This window comes from Lycorma delicatula, chromosome 10, assembly GCF_047948215.1.
Source record: "Lycorma delicatula isolate Av1 chromosome 10, ASM4794821v1, whole genome shotgun sequence".
Lineage (NCBI taxonomy): Eukaryota > Metazoa > Arthropoda > Insecta > Hemiptera > Fulgoridae > Lycorma > Lycorma delicatula.
In genome coordinates, this window is record NC_134464.1 from 43,420,577 (window position 1) to 43,446,231 (window position 25,655).

At 30.9% G+C, this 25,655-nt stretch overlaps 2 protein-coding genes across 3 annotated transcripts in view; one reads left to right on the forward strand and one right to left on the reverse strand.

The window, feature by feature from the left end:
• Window positions 1–25,655, reverse strand: part of LOC142331504 (uncharacterized) — a 517,182-nt gene that overhangs the window by 268,614 nt on the left and 222,913 nt on the right. The window lies entirely within an intron of this gene.
• LOC142331609 (uncharacterized) overlaps window positions 15,893–25,655 on the forward strand; it is a 74,024-nt gene continuing 64,261 nt past the window's right edge. The window contains exon 1 of the mRNA XM_075377631.1: window positions 15,893–15,957. Coding sequence (XP_075233746.1) covers window positions 15,893–15,957 — 65 coding nt within the window. The remainder of the gene's footprint in view (window positions 15,958–25,655) is intronic.

Sequence of the window (25,655 nt, forward strand, 5' to 3'; positions counted from 1 at the left end):
TCTTCATCCGTCTTTCCACTGATTTTCGAAAGGTCAGTTAAAAAGGAGTCCAAATTCTTAAGAAAGGGAACATCATTATTTTCAGAAGAATCAGACGAATCCTCAAGTAAAGTATTAGGTGTATTCTCCAGTTCACGCAAACTTCTATCTATTTCCGAAGAAATATTATCAATCATAGACAAAGGAGTAGAAAGACTTATCTTATTTTCCTGTAAAATCGGTTCGATGTGATCATTAGAGTTCTGAATATCTACGGAACTGCTAATATTATGATTATCTTCGTCGGCTGTACCAATAAAATCCTCTGAATATGCCATCTTACCAAATTTGTCTTCGCTTAGAGTATCGAGAATTACATTTGAGGAAGAATTTTGTGCATGAGATAATTCAGACATTATTTCAGTTGCTTCTGTAATTTTATCATCCACAACTTTACTTACATCTACTTGAGAAACATTATGAACTATGTTCCCAACATAATTCTCATTTGATTCCTTAACAATGTTCAATACATCACAAATGACATCGCTTACGGTTTGGTTAATCACATGACCATCTCTTTCATTCAAAAGAAAATTCTCATGAGTTTCAGTTTGCTTGCCAGAGTCGGTTTCACTTACGTCCTTATCACGTTCATCTCCACTTATTATATTCACTGTGGAAATATCGTTGTTTTCAATATCTGTTCTAGTGTCTAAAGTATCTGTAACAAGCGGATTACCAGTGATGACTTCAAGTTTATTTTCAGAGGAATCATTAATTTGTAGTGCTGGACTTGATTCAGCAGCGTTACATGCGCTACTGTAGTTAGCACGTTTTTCAGAGGATATATCCTTAACTGCAGAATAAGAATCGTCTTCGATCATTTTTTTGATGGCTACATCAACATTTTTTGTAGATTCTCTTAAATCAACCAATAAAGGAACACAATTCTCGTTTTCATACGAGGATTTAATTTCCTTTACATCACTACATTTGACTTCCGCAGCGTTACTTAATAGATCAGAACTCAAATCATTATCATTTTTTATTGTATCAGAAACCACTTTTTCATCACTGCCAAAAAAGGTTTTGGGTTCAGTTGATTCATCCAAATTCCGTTTATTTTCAATGTCCACATCTTTTAAAACAAACTGAGTGTGCAAACCAGAAACTGCATCCGTAGAGTTTGTGAGAGTTTTATTGTCCGAACTAAGAATTCGTATATTTCTCCCTTTAAAACCTTCAAGCTTATCTTGAAATACTTTCTCAGTCACAATTTCGCTACATTCAATTTGATCTTTATTTTCTCCTCTTTCTATTTTAGAATCATCTGATTCCAACAAAAGACAAACCGTACTATTTTCTTTCTGAAGATCAACAAGATTTTGTACATCACTATCGACTTGAATTGGGCATTTTTGTGAATGGCGTAGTCTTTTCATAAACTTACGAACAAAACGACCGATCCGTTTCGGCTTAAATTTACCATCTTTTTTTTCTTTCCAAAATAAGTCTATAAGTCTAACTTTGCAAACACGTAATTCATTACTTACAACAGGAGGCGCAAGACTTTGACAAGATATTTTCGAATTTTCTGACAGAGTGAGATTCAGTTCAGATGGTTCATGATCAGATTTTTCAGTCGGAAGTTTTTCTTCGTGTGCACTCGATGTAATTTCAGAATCATAACCTTTTGTTGTTACTTCTCCGTTAGCATCAGCAGATGAATGCTGATCAGATAAACAAGACTCATCAATTTTTTTGTCATTAGTAGAGTCGACTATTTTATTTTCTTTAGAATCACCTAATGCTATTAGATTTTTTGACTGATTAGGTTCAGTTACCTTTTCTTCTAAATCAATATTCTGACTGTAACCGACTGATGGGCTCGTGTCTTCGAAATCTCTGATACTTTCAACTTTCTCGGAATTCGTTTTACTATCGTTACTATCTTTTTCTAATTCAACATTTTTATCAGAACCATCCTCTACCTTCTCGCCTTCTACATTAGTTTCACAGGTTGTATTTTCGTTAGGTGCAATATTATTTATACTCAAATCTATTTCATCATTAGTGGAACTTACTACTGCTTCAGAGATAATATCATTTTCATAGAGTTTATCAGTCTTTTTATCTTCTTTTTTCACAAAACTCTTTATTGAGCTCTTTTCTTTTGGTTTAACATCTTCTGTAGACGTAGTAGATGCTTTAGCAATATTACGTTTTCTTATTTTGAATTCCTTGTGACTTTCACCAACTTTAAGTTTAGCTAGTAAAGTAGAAGATGGATCACGTTCTTTGCCAAAAGAACTAACTGTTAATGGTTTATCAATATTTTCTTTAGGATTAAATGGGTTGAATGGATTACTTGAAGGTTCCACCGGAAAATTATTATTAGTACCTGGTTTACGTCTATATCGTGATTTTGAAGGGTCCCATTTTCTACCGAAAGACTCATACTTGTCTTTATGTTCACTCATATTAGAAGCATCATCTCTACTCCTATATAGCTTATAATCCTTTACTGAATCTGATTTACTAGCATATTGTTCTTTAAATGAAGGTTTATTAGTTGTATTTCGTTCATTGCCACTTTCAGGAATTTCTTTCTTGTGAATTAAATGCTGATGTTCGTTTCTGTATTTTGAATACATTACCGCTTTTTTCTCACAAACATCTTGAACTTTAGATTTATCAACAGCAGGGATAACTATTTTATCTGGATTTCTCTCGTAAAGATGCCGTCTTGTATCAGTTGTATTAGACCTACTTTTGTCACCACTGACCATTTCTACTGAACCTTTCCTTAAATGTTTTAATGATTCCATTTTTGTTGTTTGCTTAGTGTTAGTCTGGCAAATCTCTTTATTACTTTCTTTGGAGTTGCCGTGTTTTCTTGATGACTTAAATTTTCTGTATTCACCGTAGGTCATTTTAGCACGAGCATCAGTACTACGTGAAAATTGCTGAACATCATTTCCTTTTTCCCTGACATCGGTAGGTTCTTTTCGAATATTGTCCCTATCAATAGTAGTGGAAGTACAAGTATCTGCACATATGCTAACAACTTCAGACACAATATTTTTCTTGTACTCATCATAGCGTTTGATAATATTCTGTTCAATTCTGTCTTTAATTAGTTGTTTAGAACGATTATATTTATCATTCTCTAAGTCAGTTGTTTTAACAACCTCATCATTTGTTTTGGATGAACTACTTGAACCGATATTTAGCTCCTTTTTATTTTTATAATCCGAAATTTTATGAGGTATATTTTCATGACAAGTAAAAATATCATTACCTTCATACTGTGCCTCTTGCTGCTGCTTACATGGCTGCTGTGGCTGATTACTGTAATCAAACACACGACCTTTTTGGTAGTAGTAATTATAATACATTTCCGGTCTACTACTAATATTTTCTGCGGTCTCTCCAGACAGGCATTTTGCTGAAATAGAAGTATTGCCGACATTATCGTCATATGTTATATTACTCGATAAGAGCTTATTTACCCGTATTCTATCCCCGTCTTCACCTAATTCAGAATATCTAATGCGTGAATTATCGTTACGCGAATGAAGATTCGCTTGAAGAGGATACGCCGACTTGGCTGTCTGATTAATGTAATGTGAATCATCCGAATCATCTTCTTTTATATAAACTTTTCTTATTTCTTTACCATCATTGTTCTGTCTACTTTTACTCGTTGAGTGAACAGATATGTGAATAGGTTCTGTTAGACTATCGTCGATTTGTGATGAAGGATTTTCTTCAAAATACATATTACTATTAGGTAAGATATCATTCTTCTGATGTGACGTATCTATTCTAATAGACGTCAATGATTGTGTAAATTCTTTATAAGCACCTTTATTTTTCTTCATGAATCCATACTTTTCTTCTGGTACAGATGAATTTGACGGCAATGAATCGTTATCAACAAACGGTCTGAAATATTTGAAACCGGAGTCATTATTTTCAGTAGTTTTATCAATATTTTTATGACTAAAATGAGATAAAACTTCAGAAGGTAAAGACTGATCAGAATCCCCCTGTTTCGAAGAAGATTCGTCTTTTACAATACGTTTTTGAGTATCAATCATTTTATTGATAACCTGAAATAGACTTTTATTTAACGATTCAATTTCTTCATCAGTTTTTTGTAAATCTTCATACACATTTGAAATAGTACTCAAAAGTTCTTTCTTTTTAGGTTTATCTTCTTCATTATTACCAAATTGTATGATATCTTTTTCGATTTTTGCTTCTTCTTCAGTTAAGTACGACATATTTGGATTGATGAATACCATAAAATCCTGTAAAAGAAAAGAATGCCATTATAAAATCAAAATAAATAAATTTAAAAGATTTTAATTTTATAGAAACAACATCGTTTTTAGAAAACAAATGAACACTTCAATTATATTTAAAAAAAAATTAAATGCTGATTACATGAATAAAAAGATATTAAAACGAAGAATAAAATCTATTTAATAATTATAGTTGCTACCCTTGCGCTAAACTACGTTGACAGAAGTGACTTATCAATTCAACAATTCTGTAGGTGTACTACACTCGTAATACCTAGAGAAGTATTCTGAGCAGACTACCCCTTGAGGAGTTTATCGGTTAGAGCAGATATAATCTATACTAGATATGGCTACTATACGCAACCATATTATACTAGCTCATTCAATACAATTTGTGCCAAACAATGCTAGATTCCATGGCTACTTATTAAACCGGCCATTGTTATTATTATAACAACTGCCCAAGTTAACTATAATTTACTATTCAAAATCCCAGAATACTCTCTTTCATACCATTTTATCAATACTAAATAAATATAACTATTTAATGTAATAAATGAAAAAAAAAAGTTCCGAACTATAATATACAGTGATTCAGGAAGAAAGGGAGATAATTTGAGAACTAATTTTAGAGTTTGAAATACACACATTTATCCGAAAAAGCTTTGTTATCAAGTTACGGTTAGCGAAATATTTCGCCCGGATTTCAGTTCCCTCGGTAAAATGAGGTCATACTAGAATTTTTAAGACGTTATATGACGAGTTAACTTGATGGTTTATTATATTTTTTTAGAAAAATCGAATAAAACAGGTTTTGGAACTGTATGTCCCGTGGTTTTCATATCCAGCGTAAAAGGAAAAACTCCTTGACGAAAAATGCGTTTTTTTTAGGTTTGAAAAACAATAACTATATTAAATGACTAATAAACGCGTAAATCTTACTGCAATTGCTATTATACTTCAATAATTTACAATCTATATTCGAAAATTTCACTAATGACATCGGATCAGTTCCCAAATTATTTCTCTTTCTTTTCTTCTGAATCACCCTGTTTAAGTAAATATTTAATATTATAAATAAGAAAATATAAATAAAACAAATGAAACGTACCTAACACATTATTTACGACATATTTCTGATCAAACGGGTCTTAAAAAAATACTTTTTTTGTTTTCCAACTTTTTCCTTTCAGCAGATCTTTCAATATTCCAAAATACTATTACCTTTAAATCAATTTACACATACCAAATTACTGTACGAAAAAATAGTATTAAAAATTAACTGTTTTGAACTATTATAAGTAATCGATACCAGAGATAAAATACGACTTCAGAATATGTAGTATAATCTATGAAACAAAATATTATCCTAGAAAATAAAAATCTAGCAGTTAAAACTCATTATCTGCAGATAATGTTGCATATCGATAATAATCAAACTACAAAAATTTCACTCTTTACAATAAATATATTTAATTATCATTTTGAAATTAGTAAATTTATTTATTAATGCGAGGATTACCGGAGTTATAGTTATATTAATAAATAAAAAAATCAACAACAAAATAATTTACATTAAATTATCTATGTACGAGTTTTGAATTGCAAAACGGTAAAAAAAAAACACTGAGTATGCGTAGATAAATAAAAATACTTTCGAAAAGCATGGAACACTAAGTCAAACCAGAACAAATCCATTCACTCCTTTCTAATATATATATATATATATGACTGACAGCGAATTAATTTTTTTTCGTTGGTTGAAATTACTGCAATAGACACAAGAATGATACTGAATCTTTACTTTTGACTGCACGTGACGTAATAAAAGTTATCAAACAATTAAAAAAAAAACAAAATAATGATATTAGAAGGAGGTAAATTGCAGGTAGAGAGATAAATTAAGAAACTCAAATCAAGGTAACGTATAAATTAAAAAGCATGCATAACTTCGTCTATCTAATGTAATCTTGGTAAGCTTTGGTTAACAGTCACTCCTCCCACATTGAAAGTTGACCAGTAACGTTTCTATGTTGGAGTACCGTTTACCTTTCTTAAGTTCATTCTTTTATTATATGTTGACGCGTTTCGGAATAACTATTATCAAAACTTATTGAACTCTGAGTAAGTACAATAAGTTTTGACACTGGAGTTACTCCGAAACGCGTCAACATATAATAAAAGAATCAAGTTAAGAAAGGTAAACAGTACTCAACGTAGAAATCACAAGTTTTTTAGCAGAAAATATAATAATAATTATTATCTTAAGAACAACAATTTTAACCAGTAACATGATAGCAGACGTAACGATTCCAACACAATGTTCATTATTATTATGTATAGTATGTGTAAGTTTTGTTAAGCATAATTTTCGCGCCGAACGGAAAGGAAAGACGCTGATGAGGGAATAATACTGTTGCAGCGCAACACTGGGGCGTACAAATCATGTGCTCGCCTGAATAAGATCGTGCGAGTGAGTATCTTTCTACATGTAGCAAGCAGAAGTCGCATGCGTTACGGTTCATTCCCCTTCCCAATCGCTCACTCCCACTACATCGCTCACCAATAGCAACACATTATCAGATGCAAGCAAAATAAACTACTACGCGTCAACTAACTACACTTATAAACTAGACTTACCGTACTCCGTATGGATATATTATAGACTCCAATATTTTATTACAACATTTATGAGTTGGAAAATAAATGAGACAAGAGAACCGAAATAAATTTCGATAATTTCGTACAAAAAAGATTTTAATTTCCAAATATTGCAATAAATATTTAACGGTTTCAAAAGAAAATAGAGTAACATCATCAAAATTAAAATTTCTATAAAAAGAAGAAAAGCACGCTCAAGAATGTTTAAAGAAAATATAAATTTAATAAAAATAATGCGCATTTTGTGTCTTGAACAATCATCGTCAAGTCAGAAGAAATTAGTAAAAGCTAATGCAAATACAAATCAAAGAACGGGACAAACGAATGAAGCAAATATTCTCGCCAGCACAAAATAAACTATAATCTTTTTTCTTTTTCCTGTTTAGTCTCCGGGAATTACCGTTCAGGTATTACTTCAGAGGATGATATGTATAAATGAAGTGTAATCTTGTACAGTCTGAGTTTGACCGTTCCTGAGATGTATGGTTAACTGAAACCCAACCACCAAAGAACACCGGTATTCACGATCTAGTATTCAAATCCGTATAAAAGTAACTGCCTTTACTAAGACTTGAACGCTGGAACTCTCGACTTCCAAATCAGCTGATTTGAGAAGACGCGTTCACCACTATACCAACCCGGGAAGTCTAAATTTATATATATAACCTAGCAGTAAGCATTTCAACGCAAGTCAACGTTAGTTTACAATATAGTATGTATCAAATGGACTGGTCCACTATTCCTTTTTCGACTCCCTTTAAAGTGATTAGTGCTGACCTTTTGTCATTCACTTGACTGCTCATAACGAGATGTTTATTATTTTTCGTTTTCAGTCTTTAAAAAGAGATTACTACAAAGATAGATAAATTATTTGTATTAGGTAAGTGGAGGTTATTATTTTAATTTTTGTGTTTAATATTATATTAATGTATTTATATATAGGTTATTCATTCTACAAATAGTGATGATGATTGTTTAATAATTCGTATACAATGCGCATACACGGCTCTAGATTTAAAATTTTTGTAAACTTCTTTTCAGCTTTTATGCCAATCCCGGTAATTAACCGTTTAAAAACCTTCCTTCCCACGAAAAGAATATATAAAAAAAATAACTGGTAAGACACGGATCCAATATGAATTAATTATAATTTTAATTAAACTTAAAAGCAAAGCAGTGAAAAATTAAAAACCTGGCTGAAAAAAGTTTACCATATACAATGGTAATCCAAAATTTATAGGTCAATATTTTTTTCACACATTTCCAAAAAAATAAATTTATAATTACAGATAATTTCTTTTAAAAAGGTATCACAGAAAAATTTATAAAATAAAGAAAATTTTTTATAACAAATTTTTAAAAATATATAAACTTCAGAATTAATAACAATCGATTAATACCTTACATAGAGAATTAAAGAATACGAAACCATAATTAAAGAAAATCTAAAATCTAATTGTATTAATTAGGGAAAATAAAACACATCTTCGAGAAGCTGCAAGATGTATAAATATTGATTATTGATTATTATTACTTTAAATGGTGTACAACAAATAGAAACAAGAGCACGGGGTTAAAACAAAGACTTTAAAAACAAATAATACACATATAATAGCAGAAATTTAAATAATTTATCGATTTTGAGTCGATCCCCTCTAGTCCTGCCATATTTTATTAGCCTGAATCACCGACGCGAGAGTGCATAACGATAAACACTCAACAAAAAAAAATTAAAAACGGTTATTTATATGAAAAATATTTTCACATTTAAAAAGAGATTTATTAAACAGAATAGATTAGACACATCACTGGCGATATTAATCTTAAGTTTCTGCGGTTAAAATTCTAGTAAATCTAAGTTACTTTTATACAGATTGGAATACTAAACAATAGATACCGGTGTACTTTGGTGATTGGGTTCAATTAACCATAAATCGCAGGAATGGTCGGCCGGAATCTACAAAAGAGTACACCCTAATTTACATTTCATACATATTTTATTTATTTCATTGGGCCTGGAGGTTTTTTACAGTTCAGAAGTTAAACATATTTTAACGTAAACAATACGAATAAAAAATAAAATAAAAAAAATATTTTAATACTGTTTTGTAAGTATCAAGAAAGAATTCCAATTTTTTGTTTTTATAAATCTATCCAACGTGACTGAATAATATAAACTGGTAAAAAAAAGGTATAAAATTAATATCCTATATTATAATGATGATTATTATAACTGATTATTGTGGATTGAAACGAAAGTTGAAACAAGCAAAAAAAAAAAAATTACACCCTAATTTTACTTCATTGTCATTAATATATAAAGGATGAAAATAATTCAAAAATGTGACCTACAGGATAATTGTATTTTTTTAAACATACAATCTCATAATTTACTATTATTTTTTAAAAAAACTTTACAACACATATCTTTTAATCTACAATATACAAAATACTTCGTTCGCCGTATGTTAAATGATGCTTGCAAGTAAAAAACCTTATTTGAACCTTTTGCTGCTTCCCAATATATTTAAGATTAACAGGTTGTATATCACTACGTGCTCAATTGATTTTCTGAAAGCAAAAATTCCAAAGACAAAGATAAAAAAATCCCCGAAAGACATTACGTCAATATTAAACAAGCTAAACTATCAGGCGATCATTCAGTTTGTAGTTCTTACCTACTACCTGGAAGGGTATCCATGATTAAATAGGAGGGCGATCCAGAAAGTAACATACGTTTGTGCCTAGCGTGGATATGGGTGGGAATAGAGCCGCCGCCATCTTGGCGTCAAAACGTTTCTACATTCAGTACGCATCAAGCTGTCGTAGCGTGTGGACTGTGATTTATCTACTTTGTTCGTTGTAAATTATTGAAATGTGCGCTTCAAAAGAATATCCCGCGAGTTGTGAGGTGCGTTCAGTGATTAGGTTTTTACTGGCAAAAAACCTCAAACCAATAAAAATTTATCGGCAACTTTGTGAGGTGTTCGGAGATGGAATAATGAGTGAAGGTAGAATAAGACAGTGGCGCATACAGTGTAAAAATATTCATGATGAGGACCGCAGTAATCGGCCTAGACTTGTGATTGATGAAAATCCACGATAAAATTCGTGAAAATCGCCGCATTACGATTACGGAACTCTCGCTTCATTTCCCCCAAATTTCACGAAGTTTTCTGCTTGAAAATTATATCGGGGAAGCTTGGTTATCGCAAGATGGATACCAAAAATCTACAGCAGATTTCTGCAGAGAAGGAATTGAAAAGCTTGTGTGTTGTTATGTTAAGTGTCGCAATATAAACGGCGACTATGTAGAAAAAGGGTTTGAGATTGTTCCTTTCGAATGTATATAATAAATCCACCAGGCTGGTCTAGTGGTGAACACGTCTTCCCAAATCAGCTGATTTGGAAGTCGGGAGTTCCAGCGTAACTGACTTTTGTAAAGTCAGTTATTTTTACACGGATTTGAATACTAGATCGTGAATACCGGTGTTCTTTGGTGGTTGGGTTTCAATTAACCACACATCCAGGAATAGTGGAACCGAGACTGTACAAGACAACACTTCATATATTTCAAATTTAAGAGATGGGTGTTGATTTTTTGGAAAAATTTGTTTTTATTATTTACAAGCAGACCCGGCAATGCTTCGCTTTTGCTAGATTTGAATATATATATATGGATTAAATGAACACAAATGAAAGTTTGATTAAACATTAACAAAATGAACATTACGGAACTTCACAAAATTTAACCTTTCCCTTTTCCCCCAATTTTCCTCTTCCCATTTTCATTTTACCATATCCCCCTTTCTTCGATTCCCCTTTCCCCATTTATCTCCTGCTTCATCTTTCCCCCTTTCCCTTTTCTTCTTTTCATTTCCTTTCCCCAGTTTTCCTCTTTTTTGATTTTTCTTTTCTCTCTTTTTCTCCGCGCGTAAATCGGCCCAGTAGTTTTTTAGTCTATAGCGGACACACATATCGGAACATTGAAGTGGAATCGTAAAATATTTAGTATAACGTGTTACTTTTACGTCCATCAGGTAGCGCTGTTTTAAAAAAAAAACAACATGTTTTTATCTGCCACAGGTGTGACATTTTAGGCATATAAAATCGCGCGCGTATTGGAATGCAACGTTGTGTCAAAAATTTTAAAGCAATCGGTGAAGAACTTTCGAAGATTTAAGATTATGAACAAACGAACATTTACATTTTTATTTATATAGATATCTGCATTACAGGTAACAAATTTACTTTAAATAAGGTTTTCCCTAAAATGTGATATCCTCAACCCCTTCAAGAATTTACAAAAAAAATTAATATGATAAATGCTTCATATATAGAAATATTTGAGCCAAATTTTAAGCTGGATCCCGCGGGGTCTCGGTAGGTTAGAGGCAAAAGCAACCTCTGAGGGTGTGCAATGCATTAATTAGCTGAACCACCCTCCTATGTATAGGGGAAACAAACCTTTTTGAAGGAAATCGGTTGGGTCTATCCTGGAATATACGGTTAAAAGCAGTGTAACATATATGATTTTTGGTTTTGATGGACTAGTTAGATCCTAAAACGTAAAGATTTGCAAAAAAATCCATATACCCAATTTTTCACATGATCACCATATTTTCTTATATAATATAGGTACTCTAGGTATATTAGCCGGAAAAGTAAAAAAAAAAAAACTTATGGCACTTTCCATAGTATACCGGAAAACGGCGAGCTTGGACGATCAGCCCGCATATCACAGTTATACTAACTATTGTTCTCTGAAACATTGGCACACCATGATTAGTCATCTCTTAGTAGCACAAATGATGCATGATACGTTGGGTAGTAATCGTCGCCCTCCAAGCTCGCCGTTACTTGGCAGCGACTGTACCGAAGGAGGAAATGATGACAGAAACGCCAATAAATAAAAAATGGAGATAAATAAACGACATGATGTCTATCGCTCTATTAACGTTATATTCTTTTCAACTAGAATGAATAAATAAGTAAAAAAAAGACACGTTTAAACTGTTCAATGAGCATGTAAATGTTGTCATTTAGCTGTTAATATATTACAGAACGGTGTTAACAACAACATTTAATAATATTACGAGGTCTCCTCCTCCGTAATGATGTCATTATATATAAATATATATTTAATACAAGTCGTGAGTCACTCATAAACAACGCCTAGAATAAAACTACTGAAGATAAATTGATGAAAATCTGTATACATTTCTTATGGTATAATTGCACACAAAAAAGGATTTTTTGAAATTTCGAATTTAAAAGGTTAAAATGGAGTCATAATGAAATTTACTATTTTTTTTAATTTCTTGGTAACAATGAAGATATAAACCTGATTTCTTGGTGTCTATAATCTTCATGTGAATATCTAAAAACAACAATTTTTACATTTTTAGAAATTCCGAGTTTTAAGGGTTAAAATGGATTTTTGAATTTTTTTTTGAAATCACACTATTTTTTTTAATTTCCCGGTAAAAAATAAAAATATCAATTTGATTTTGTGTTATCTTTATGTGAATATCTAAAAAGCAATTACTAGATTTTCTGAAATTTCGAGCATTAGGTAAAAAAAAATTTTGTACAATGTAAATTTTTTTCCCTTTCCGACTCTACTAAACGAGATATTTACTAAATCTGGGCTTGGAAATATTCTTCACATAAATATTACTAAAAACCAATTTTCGGTTTTTTTTCATTTCGATTTTTTTTGGGGTGCGACGGTGTACGGCGAGGCGGCTCAACCAATATAGCCACTGTTATTGTATGTGCGACACGACTGGCTGCACCTGCCTGCAATAACCTGACTAAAAAAATATAAAATAAAAAGAAAATTGATCGGGAAGGGAAACACAAGTAATCATATAGAGCGAGCGAAGCCATAACAGGGATGCTACAAATATAAATGTTAGTATATGTATATGGATTTAATTATATAACCTTTTTATATCGAGAAAAATAATATAAATATTTTGAACTAAACCTTACTGATTAAAAATTGTTACGACGATCAATTTTTTTTTTCTAACATTCATTCATAAAAAGGAATATTTATAAATTAAAAATTGGAAAATTCAAAGAAGAGCAATCCAGTGTAAAAAAATCAGTGACATGAATCAGCTAGTATGAATGAACATATAACTACGGTAATTTTTAAAAATATGAATTTTAAGGAATAATTTGTAAAATGTAGAAAAAAGATTCTTAATTCTTAAGACCGCACGGCCGAAGTGAAAACTTGTATGGGATCGCAATCGTTTCGAATTAATATATATTACAAGTAGCATATAATGTTTACATTCAACAGCCACTTCAACATTTGACCCTTAGAACCAATTTGAACGTGTGTTTTCCACGATTATCCCATGTTTGTAGTTAAATTTTCACGCTGAAAGAGTGGATTTATTGCAAAATAAGTAGTAAAACACGGGTTTGAGATGCCCTCAAAATTACAACAAAGAACAAAAAAATTGGCTATTGAACCTACACGTCTTTTTTCACGACTTTATTCGAATACATTAAAGAACGTCTACTTTCAATGATGAATGTGTATTCACATGTTGAAACCAGTTGAATTACTGAAAAATTCATAGTAAAACATGTTTTAACTGCAAACAGCATGATTAATTTTAAATTTATGATGACGACGTAGGTCATCATTACTTTCAGCGATATGTATGTTACATCATTGATCGTAAAATTATTTACGATTCAAACTTCAAAATAATTGTTGGTTTTTATAATCTAACAGCTACTTAGTTGTTAGATGTTAGTTGTTAAATGTATAATGATGTTCTGCATCAATCAGTCATCATTACTTTCAGCGAAAGCGGGTGTTGTGGATTTTTAATTGTTTATAGTTGTGATAGCTTATAATTGACAGCTGATGTTATTTCATTTATATTTTACATAAGAAATGAGATTTTTCACATATCTTTCGTTAAATAAAAAAAGGGCATATCGCGAAAACGGTGCGTCCTAGGGTATTTTTAACGCGATTTTGAAAGGCTTAACCCGATAGGGGTGCTTTGAGATCACCCGAAACAATAGGTCCTAGTCCCATGCATCTAGCGGCCACCGTTCTTGAGATACTAGCGCGAGCGAAATTCGCCCCCACAGAACTGCAATAAACCGCAACAATAAACAGCAATCTTTACCGACAATATTTTCAAGGTTAATGATTTTTTAGTGCATATAAATTAGGTGTTGAAAATCTTCACATAGGTTATCCAAACTCAATAAATATTATAATATGATACACTTACAATAAATTTAAACAATTATTTCTTTTATTATTATGAGCGACAGAGGGAGAATTATTGTGAATCACCGGTAGTTTTTTCCCCACCTCCCATCCTTTGCTACTACATATTATACTATACACTCATACATGCGTATATATATTCTCGCTCCATGCCTTTTTCTCTTTCATTCATATATGCTTACCGTCTTGCGTTACGTTACAGATTTTGTATACGAGTTAGCGATTTTTTTCCCATGTTCTCATGTAATTCGTATGTACAAAAAATTCTGACACAACGCGCCTAAAGAAGTTTTCACTTCAATAATAAACTCCATAACAGATTTAGGTATATAAGTTACTAATTTTCAAGTAAAATAGAAGAAAAAAAACTAGATAATATTAATAGAAATAATTCACCGTTAAGGTATACAGCATTAATAATAAAATAATACTAAAATGAGAGCAGTATAATAATAATAATTACGCGTAATTTGAATATTAAAAAAAAAAATGAAACTGAACATAACGGAATTATTGACGGTACGAGTAATTGGAACTTTTAAAATTTTCATTATTATGATGTTAAAAGTAGAATTAAAATCAGAAAATAGTAAACAACGAGTAATTATAGCACCTAATTTGAAATTGTGTCAACTAAAATTCTGATACAAAACAAGTATTTTTAAATCGGATAAACAAGTTTTTTTTTTTAAAAAAGATACGTTATTGGTTTATGTTTAATAACATGTATATTTTTACAGGTTATGAAGTTAAAATTCCATTTTAGGTTAATTAGCTTATAGAACGTTTATGAATATAAATCATTTTTATATAAATGTTATTTTAAATGAATGCATGATGATCCTGTTTTACACTTAGAATATAAAATGCACTAAACTTGATATCATCGTTTTAAAGTAGCATTAATTCAGGTGAGCCGAGTAATACTCTGCTATACTGAAACCGAACATTGGAAAAATATTTGAAGTCACATCAATGACGGATAAAATTTTGTTTCTCATTAATTCGGACCAATCCATGGATCGTCACATGTACGGGACTAAATTCAGCATTCATTCGATAGAATTTAGTCCACTGTATGTCAGTACACGAAGATTAGCCAAAGTTTCTGATCCCACAGCTTACAATAGATGTAAAGTCAAAAATTTCGCTGTAAACCGATTGATTTTTGAGCAGTGAGGGTGATGTTCGCCCTTTATCGTTTAATGGGCAGGCATAAGAACTTCCAAACCCTAAATGGGTTCTGCTCTACCCGAATCGTAAACATACTTCAACCTTACTTTGTGGATTATGGATCGATTCTTCATTATATCTCTACATAATTGGAAACCAAGACGCGTAACGGATAGCCCCAGGCGTGCACGGATCACTGTGGCTGGATACTATTTAGAAGAGCGCCTCCGAATCGCGCAATGAAATGGATGACTAAATCCACTGTGATATCTGGTCGTATTTGGAACTACAGCTGAATCGGATCACACCCGACAAAAAAAACATTTTTCTTGACAATAAGCCCCAATTGATACGACTAGATTTAAATAAAGCGTTCCTCGGGCCGGCACCGGAGAATTAGAAACTGAGAATACCGGTGGATAAAAATACTAAAACTTATTTCCCATGTCATGGCGAAATGCGGGTTAAAAAAAGACAAATATGGTTTATCAAGATGATACCCTGTACTCCATTGGTCAGGTTTGGTACTGTCGCCATGCGTGGTGATCGTTCTCAAAGGTAGGTGATTGGGATGTGCAACCTAGGTGAATCAGGAGGGACTTTATATCCCGTAGGTTTATATCATTAATTCTCCAACTTTTTCGCCCACCGCCCACATTGAGAATCAAAATTTTTCTAGCGCCCATCAACATTTTTAAACTTTGTTAAAAATAATAAGTGCTGTTTTTAAGATACGCTCTTGAAAACAGAAATTATTGTTTTTAAACGTGGCATATCCTATTTCTGAGTTGAAACTTGAATTTTAGTTTGAAATATCAGGAAAACATAATTTTTACCTATTTTTTTATTAGCCCCTCGCCTTTCTAGACCGCCTGAACGCCCCCAATTTTCTCTGGGCCTTCTACCATCCCCTGTGAAGGCCTCCAGCGCCCACTTTGAGAACGAATGATTTAGATGCATGTTCACTTTGCGCTACCGGATAAAGAAGCGTAAAATTTGATACCTAATTTCCCGTACTTTCCACACGATTTCTAAAAAAAAATAATAAAATATCACAATATAGATGTAGAATATATATGTCGAAAAAAACTTTAAAACTGTAAAAAAACACGATTTTTTCCATCGAGGATTCATAATATAAGCATTTTCATTCATGATGCACACTATAGGAAATGTTCTTTTAAATAACAAAATTTATTACGAAGTTCAAATAAAATTCTTTAAAAACGTTTCATATTTCTAATGCAGAAGGAAGAAATTTTATCATTGAATAAACTCATTAACATTGTCACACAAACTGGAATGTGCAACAACTCATCACATAACAGCAGCTCATAACTAATATTCGGATGAAATTCCTATATTAAATCACTGATCAATGTTATTTCAAATTTTATTAAACATTTAATTTTTTATAGTTAATCCTAGCCAGTTTTTTTATTAAAAGTAATGTTGATGAGTATTTAGAATTCTGTTTTTCGAACGTGGCACCGTTTGGTATATTACCTATTACATATAATTTTAAGAAAATCTACTAAAATTCCAATTTGACTACCACGAGCGCTTTCGGCTAATCTGCATCTTCAGGAGGAGTATAATTATGATTAAAATATATAAAAATTACATAATTTAATTATATATGTAACAATTGATCGTTATTTTGTTAAAGTTGGTCAAAAGTTAAAATTTTAAGTCACAGTGACTACGTCCGTATTGTAAGTTTCACAATTATTATGATCCTAACAATTGTGAAACTATTACAATTCGGACGTAATCACGGAGACTTAAAATGTTAAATTTTGACAAAATTTAACAAAATGACGATCAACTGTTATATATATAATTTAATTATATAAGTTTTATGATTTTATATATTTTAATCATAATGAACTCCTCCTGAAGAGGGCAAAATAGCCGAAAGCGCTCGAGAAAGTCAAATTGGAATTTTGGTAAGTTGTTCGTAAAATTATATATATTTAGAATTATATTTGTTTTAATAATGTTACATAATGCTTAACGTAGATCAGGTAGTAAATAACGTATTGAAGTTGTAAACACTATTTATAGGGATTTAGTTGACTTGATTAAAGAGATTCGCGTTTCCTATGGAAACACTGTATTCGTGCAGTTGTAGGAATCCTGTACTGGAATTCCAACACAGGATTCTTAACTTCGTAAGATTGAATTTCGTAATAAAAATTAATACTTTTACACCGCTACAACACATTTTAGTTTCGGACAATATTAACGGTACAGAAGGTAGGGGGAGGGGGTACGGCGAAGCTGTTCGCTACAGGATGGATGTCTCCTCTATAAATCATAATTTTTAACCTTTTTTAACACTCTTACTACATTACAAAATTTTCTGTTAAAATATTAATATTTGTTTTTCTGTTAAATAATCGGAATTCCGTATATAATTCAACAATATAATTAATCAAATTCTGAGGTTTAATTATTACTACATAATTTAATTTTTTGATAGAATTCATCTTGAACGAGTAACTCCTCTTACCACAAAAAAACTTATTCCTCAAAGGTAAAAAAAAGGGAGAAGAGATAACGTAAATAATACGATTTTAAACATAAATTTAAATACATTAGTCAGGGTAAATACAGACTTCAATCAATTTCATTAAATTTAGTAAACCAGTTCTTGAATGGTAAGGAGAAAAAACGGGCGTAAATCGTCATCATTTCACTCCGTTTTGTACGAAACTCAAAAATCACGTAAAAAAAACTTATTGATAAAACTTATACAAATATTTTTCTTCTTAAAATAAAATAAGGAACTGCAGAAAAAAATTCTGGACCGAAGAATAAGGGTTTATAGAATAAACTTATAAAATCCTGCTAGGGAAAAAAATCGACACGAATATTCAAGAATTTTTACCCGATAAAAACTAATAAAATAATAACCGAATTCGATACAATCATAAAAAATCAAATCGTATATCACCAAAAAAATTTAACACGAACTGAAGTAAATTTCACTGCTATCACGTTCTCAAAATCTGAAAAAGAAAAAATATATTATAGGCTAATTTTAAACGAATTAAAGGTAAAAATATAAGTAACTAGCCGAACATTATAAATAATAAATACATAAAATAATAAACCTTTTTTATAACATTAAACCTAAAAAAAAAAAAAAAAAAAAAAAAAAAAAAAAAAAAAAAAAAAAAAAAAAATATTTCTAGGCAGTTTTTTAATTACAGAAAGTTGACATTTGCATTTGTTTATTACTACATTCCATTACAAATAATTGAGAATTCAAATTAATTATCCGACATAATTATTAATTAAGAGTTAAAAAATTGTAATAAAATTAACAAATCTTTAATTAACGTTAATATAGAGTTGAAATTAATCCAAATTATTTAAAAATTAATATTAATTAAATTAAATAAAAAAAAACTACACTATTACACCGTCATACATCAATAAAAAAATGAATTTTATAATAAAAGAGGACAGATGTTAATTTTAATGAAAACCTTTAGTTTATATGTAAATAATGATAGAGATTGAATTTGGAGAAAACATTTTGCACGGAGGTTTTAGTATTATATTTTACCATGATTGCAGTAGCATAAAAATTTGTTAAAGAAAAATGAAATCCATGGATTCATTTACTACAGCCGACTATAATGAAGATATGAGTGGGAAATATCATGTAATATCAAATTTGTGAACAAATTAAATCTAGTAATCGCTGGATTTATTATCTACATTAATATGAAAAATGGTAGGAACCGAGGACAACTAAACACTAACTCTTTGGTTGAATACTAAGTACGTGAAGATATTCTAAAATTAAAATTCCTCTTTTTTTTTAAAAAATTGGTCGAATTTTGAGAAACCCTATGAGAGTAGAAAACCTGAAGATTTTTAATACTGGTTAATAATATTAAAAATTGATTTATGAAGGCGTGAGGATCAGCCTGGACAGTTCACAATTTAATAAATACTTATACCACAACATTATCGGCAAATTATTCTTTAAGAAGTTTGCAGAAGATTTCAAGGATGTTTTCTTTCGTACTTCCAGGGATGGCCTAGGTAATTTCTTTAAAAAGTCTGATCTGCTCTGGAGACTATGGTCTGGAATTATAATCACCAGACAACAGATTCAAGCTTTTTAAAGATACTACCTACGACATCCCTGGAATAGAATCCTTAATCAATAAGTAATGTGCTGCCCTCATCCAGGATAAAAATGTCCTGATTTTCTACAGGATTGAAGGATAAATGAGTGCTCGCTTCCTCGAAGAGTTATTGAGAGGTCCTTTGAGAAGTAAAGAAATCTCTTTTTCCCCAACGAGTACGGTGGAGGTCTAGGTAAGATCCTGTTCGATAATGTCGAGAAAATACTGCAATGTGTATAGTGTCAGTTTAATTTTGGTGTGAAAAATGAAAAGAAGTTATCTCTGGACTATTCCGAGAGCTCTGCTACCGGCTTCCGATGGGTGATAAATATGGGAATATCTCAGGTGATCATCGGGTAAAGCCGGGAGGGGGATTAATCCCTTCCTGAAACTAGATTAATTATTAACATTTTACTCAGGATGTGGCAAATTCAGTTCACTATTTAAGGAATCTTATAGAGAATTCTAGTTCTGTTAGAACGGAAATATGCGAAGATAAATCATTAATAATCAAAGATCAAGCGGAGAACTATGAAATAAAATTAATCTTAAACATGAAGAAACTGTAAATTCATTTTTTAAAGTATATTCAGGACATGGGAATAGTGTAGTGTGTTACAAAAGAGTAGTTTTTATTTTTGTTTATTTTATGTAAGTCGAAATTACAACCGGCTTCATCAAATCATTAAAAATAATAATAAAAAAAGCCATTTGCAAAAAAATGAATACAAACCTTAATTATTTTTTAAAACAATTTTCAGTTAATTAAGAATAATATAAATAACTAATTATAAAAACCTAATAATTAAATACAAATATAAACTTACCTGTCAGTAATACTTACAAAAAGCACGAATGATTCATAAAAGCAGACAACAGGATCTTTAAAGCAATTATCATAAAACAAAAGAACAAGTTTACCGAAGATCCTATTCACATGATATATAATAATTTTTATTTAGGACAGGCGGTTTGTATTTAAAATCTTCGAGATCACGAAAAAACAAATCATTACAACTCACGTATAATTAAATAAACTTCTAAATTACTTATCTACGGAATATATTTAAATGGAAAACTGCAATAAAACCATAAAAAACACGGTAACGTGTAATAATTAAGTGAAAAAAGGTCTCTTAAAAAAAAATACTAAATTTATAGAAAGTTTCCAAAAAAAATTTAAAAAATGTCTAACTGGAAAATTCGGGTATAGGGCGTCGAATCACGATTAAAGCGGAAAAAAAACTGTTACATCTAATTCGTTAAGAGGGTTTTGCTAATGGTGGTAAAGAAAATACAATGCAAATGTTAAGTTTTCTCAATAAAACTGAATAATATATTAAATTCTGTCAATAAATGTTTAAAACAAACTAGTCATCGTTGGTAAATTCCAAGGAATAACAAGAAGTTTTAAACAATAAACGCAATTAAAATAAAATATTTTATCAAAATAAACAACGTACTTTACTACATACGAATTTATTTCTAGAGGTATCATGAATTAAATAAATATATCTTAAAACATTAAAAAAAATTAATAACAATGAGAACTGAAAAAAATACGATAATTTTGTAAAATGAGAAAAATGTAATAGGTTGATTGTATAATTTCTTTGGAGTAGTTTATAAAGAAATCACTATGATCATAATCTTAAGTTAATTTATTATGTAAGGCGTTGATCTAAAAATTACGCAGTCAACCACTTTTCACCTATAGCAAGATAAATTAACGTTGATTGGTTATAATTCCTCCCACTTTCATGTATATCACTAACCAATCATGTCACCAGAAATAATCAAAAGGATTAAATATCCCTCCCTGTTTTCATCAATTTATCAGAAAATTATTTATTACGGATTAAAAGGAAATCCGACAATATAACAACATTATGTGTTTGTGTGTATATACACATACAGTGTCCTTTAAAGGTGAGGCCAAACTCTTGGAAGTGATTCTACTTAACATACTGAAGAAAAAATGTCCAGTGAACATAGGACTGAAATCGCATATTTTTCGTTATTTTTTAACTTCCGGAACCACCGTTAGGTATTGCTTCAGGGGATGAGATGAATGATTTGTAGCGTGGGTAAAAATGCCAAGCATGACCGGGATTAGAACCCGGGACCATATTTTTCTGTCTGTCCGCAATTTTGTGGTTTTTAAGAAAAAACTATTTTTCAATAACGGTTGGAGATCACGCAATAAAATTTTGTACTTTATTTTATAAACTAATATTTTTTATTAATAGGAAAAAATAACGAACGATACTCTTCGTTGACAAATTTCAAAATGGCGGCCGTTTCAATTTTTCAATCTTAAATATCATAGGAATTATTAGATTTATAAAATTTGTTGTATGATAAAAATTATGAATCATATTTTGTGAACAAAACGACACCTTAGTCGTAAAAATCTAGCGACAAACAACAGAGTTATTGCAAAAGGCAGGCCTCAAGGGATTTGGCGGTATATAAACTAATATTAAAAAAAGCGAAATAATTTGTTTAAAAATCCGAATTTCTGATATTACACAACGAAAATCAGTAGCATACTCACAGATTGAAAAGAATATAGATTATCGTACTCCAGAGAACTTTAGTCAACTCGAATACAAAAAATAAGTCACTAGAATAGGCCGTGCTTTTTTGCCGTTTCTCTGTATTCTTTTTTTTATTTTCATCAAGTTAACTGTGCGTTTCTCGTGTACGGGATTTTTTCTTATACGCGCCTAGAAAAATGTTAAATAAAAATACGCTGACATTAAAAAAAAAGTTAAAAATTAAAATGTTTCATTAAATCTCGACTTTATTGAATTCAGCATCAAATTATGGGTATGTATTTAATTCGAAAGACTTCTAAAAGTCAAAATTTATAAAAAAAAAGATTATTTTATTTTATTAAAACAAACAGTTTAGTTTATTCTACGTTCAACTCGACTAGAAATTCTTTTAATAAAAATGAACATTAAAAAATGGAATTACTTCAGGAGCAACCTCTAAAAATAAGCAAAAGTTTCCTTTTTTTATTTATATCGATTTAACGGATATTGATGGATGATTCTAGCGTTAGTGAAAGTCTTTCAAATCGTAATTAGATTTCGTGGGTTAAAAAAAATATATATATATAATTATCTGGCGGATGCTTTTTTACTAAATTAAAAGTAAGGATATAACTGTAGTTCGCAGCTGCAACCATGTTTAGATTTATTTTTTACTACCCAACTCGAAAAGTGAGAATTCGCTTTTAGAATGAAGATAATTTTTTCATATAAAGAATTAATACAATACAATCCTTGCTACGGTAATCAAATATATGTTTATTTATGCATTTTTGAATGAAAATATTTAATTTAACTAACGAAAAAGTTGGATTCAACAATCAAAATAATTAAAGAATTTATTCAGGATGTCATACACGTTTTACATCACTCTCTTTTCTATTTTAGCCTCCGGAACTACCGCAAGGTGGTATTACTTTAGAAGATGATATGTATGAATATAAATGAATTATAGTCTTGTACAGTCTCAAGTCGACCATTCCTGAGATGTGTGGTTAATTGAAATCCGACCACCAAAGAACAACAATTTCCACGATCTAGTATTCAAATCCGTATAAAAGTTTACTAGGATTTGAACATTAGAACTCTCGACTTCCAAATCAGCTGATTTTTCGGTGACGAGTTCTCTACTAGACCAGCCCGGTGGGGTTTTTTTCTTTACACCAGTCGCTCCTTCAAAGAGGCTATTAATACAATCTCAAACCATTCATTATCACCTTATCGATGATATTGCTGTATCATCAATACGTCTTGATACTTTAAAAAAAAAAACCAAAAAAATTAAATCGAGTTCAGGAAAATAAAACAAAAACGAACTTACGGATCAATAAGCAAACATATCAATCATATAGAGCGGTATTTATTTCCCCAGGGCTCTAATCTTTTGAAAGTAAAGCGAATAGTGAACCTGAGATGTACAAATTATACGTGAAAATAAAAAGAATTTTTTCTAGTTTTACTATGTTTCGCTACGATTCTTACCCTGTTTAAACCTATCTAAATAAAAATAGCACAACAGTTTTTATTAATTTATACCAAATAGATAGATCAATCAGTATTATTTTTCATTAACTACTAATTTTTACATAAAACAGCTCAACCTAAAGTGTTTAAAAACATTTTTTTATACTTATTCAAATGATAAAAAAGCTAATATTATGTCAAACGATTTTTTACCTTAAAAACCCGACTTAATAGATACTGCATTATTTTATATTTTTTTAAATAAATAATTAAGAAAAAAATGGCTAATCATGAACAGTACAACTAAACCATCTATTTAATACTAGAAAATAGTACACAATGTACAACAGAGAAGGATATAACAAGGCCACTGACCTTAACATTCTCAATGATTTAACCGACACGCGATAATCGATATAGCAAATTGTAAAAAGAAAGAAATGTATAAAATATTCTAACAGCTAAATGTATAATAAATTTAACGACAGGAAAAATTTATTCTTTCTATTTATAAAAACAGAAAATTATTTAAAAATAAAGAAAAAAACGTTTTTAATTCTTTTTAAAATTTCAACTTTTCGAAATCACAATCAAATTACAATCACAATAAATCGAAGTTAAAATTATTATTTTTACTTTCCTGGTATTATAGAGCTTGAGGTATGCTGCAAGAAGGAAAGTATGAAAAACAACAAAAAAGTGGGTATGAGGTTTTTTTTCATTTCTCGGCGTTTCATGACCCACGGGCCCCCCAAAAAAAACAATTTGAGAGGGGGAGGTAATGTTCGCACACACGTATATAAGTGTGTTAGCGTTTTTTTCCGGGCGAAAAACCTTCGGCGTTATCATCGTCCGAACACAATGTATGTGTTTAAAAATAATAACTAAATGTTAAATATTAAAAACAGAAACATATTTAAAAACAATTAAAATACAACTTAAAATAAAATAAAAAATAAAAATCTGTTGCGTATGCTAAGATAAAAATAAAAACAAAAAGATATATCACGCTACATTTCTGATTAAGATAATAAAATTACCATCTGCTTTACGGCAAATGCCATAATAGAATGCCATAATAAATGCCATTACGGCAAATGCCACTAATTCAAATATCTGAATATAAACGAACGCCCTTAAGAATCGTAAAACATAACTTCGTTTCATCATCCTCTGTGTGCTGGCGTTTGAAGCTTAATAACTATTGATTGGATCACCCAATTTTGAAGTAATATTATACAGATGCTCGTTTTTGGGGGGGTAATTTGTTGGTAAAATTTTGAGGAGTTCAACACGCAACGTCGGAGCATAACAAGTATGTGACGCAATTTCTTTCTGATCATGGGGCCTTCCGAGACAGCTCCAGCGATTTGGCCTGGTGAATTCAGGTGTGTATCCAGATTGTGGACAACTTGACGCATAACATCTAATATACGAATGCGCGAAATACGAACTTTTGCGCACGGAGTCTATTTGTTGGTTCGACATATCTCCGTGAGAATTGGAAAAACCGAGCCAAACGGGTAATTGTTGAAAATTTCATCGGGTACCAGGCAAGAAATCGGATTCCCGAGGGGAATCTAGGGTTCCGCCTGGTCTTTCGTGTGTCGCGGTTTTGTTGTTCTGATGTTATGAGGTTTGATGTTTTTGTAGTGTTTTGTTTATTTAGTTTTATTTTTGAGCTCATTTTTATTTTTTTGTTTTGTGTTATGGTTGCGTGATGAAACTTAACTTCTAACCTGTCGAGTAGGTAGCTGCGTTTTTAATTTCAGTTCTTTCATGTTACTCAGTCTTATTATAGACTCGACATGATGTGTTTTGTTTTAACGAGTTCATTTCCTGGTAGTACACCGAGGAATATCACATGAATTCACATCAGTAGCATCCTGACTGAGGCAAGAACAAGGCTGAGAGATGCCTTTTAGCGGTGTTCTGAAGATGACCTTCACTAAAACCCATAAGGGCTAGGTACGGAGGGGGAGGGCCTGGATACGGGGGAGAAAGAAGAAAGAAATTGGAAGAGGGTGGAGGACTATGTAATATTTGTCCTCCGGTGGAAGGAGGGAGAGTTGCCGAGGTGGACGAG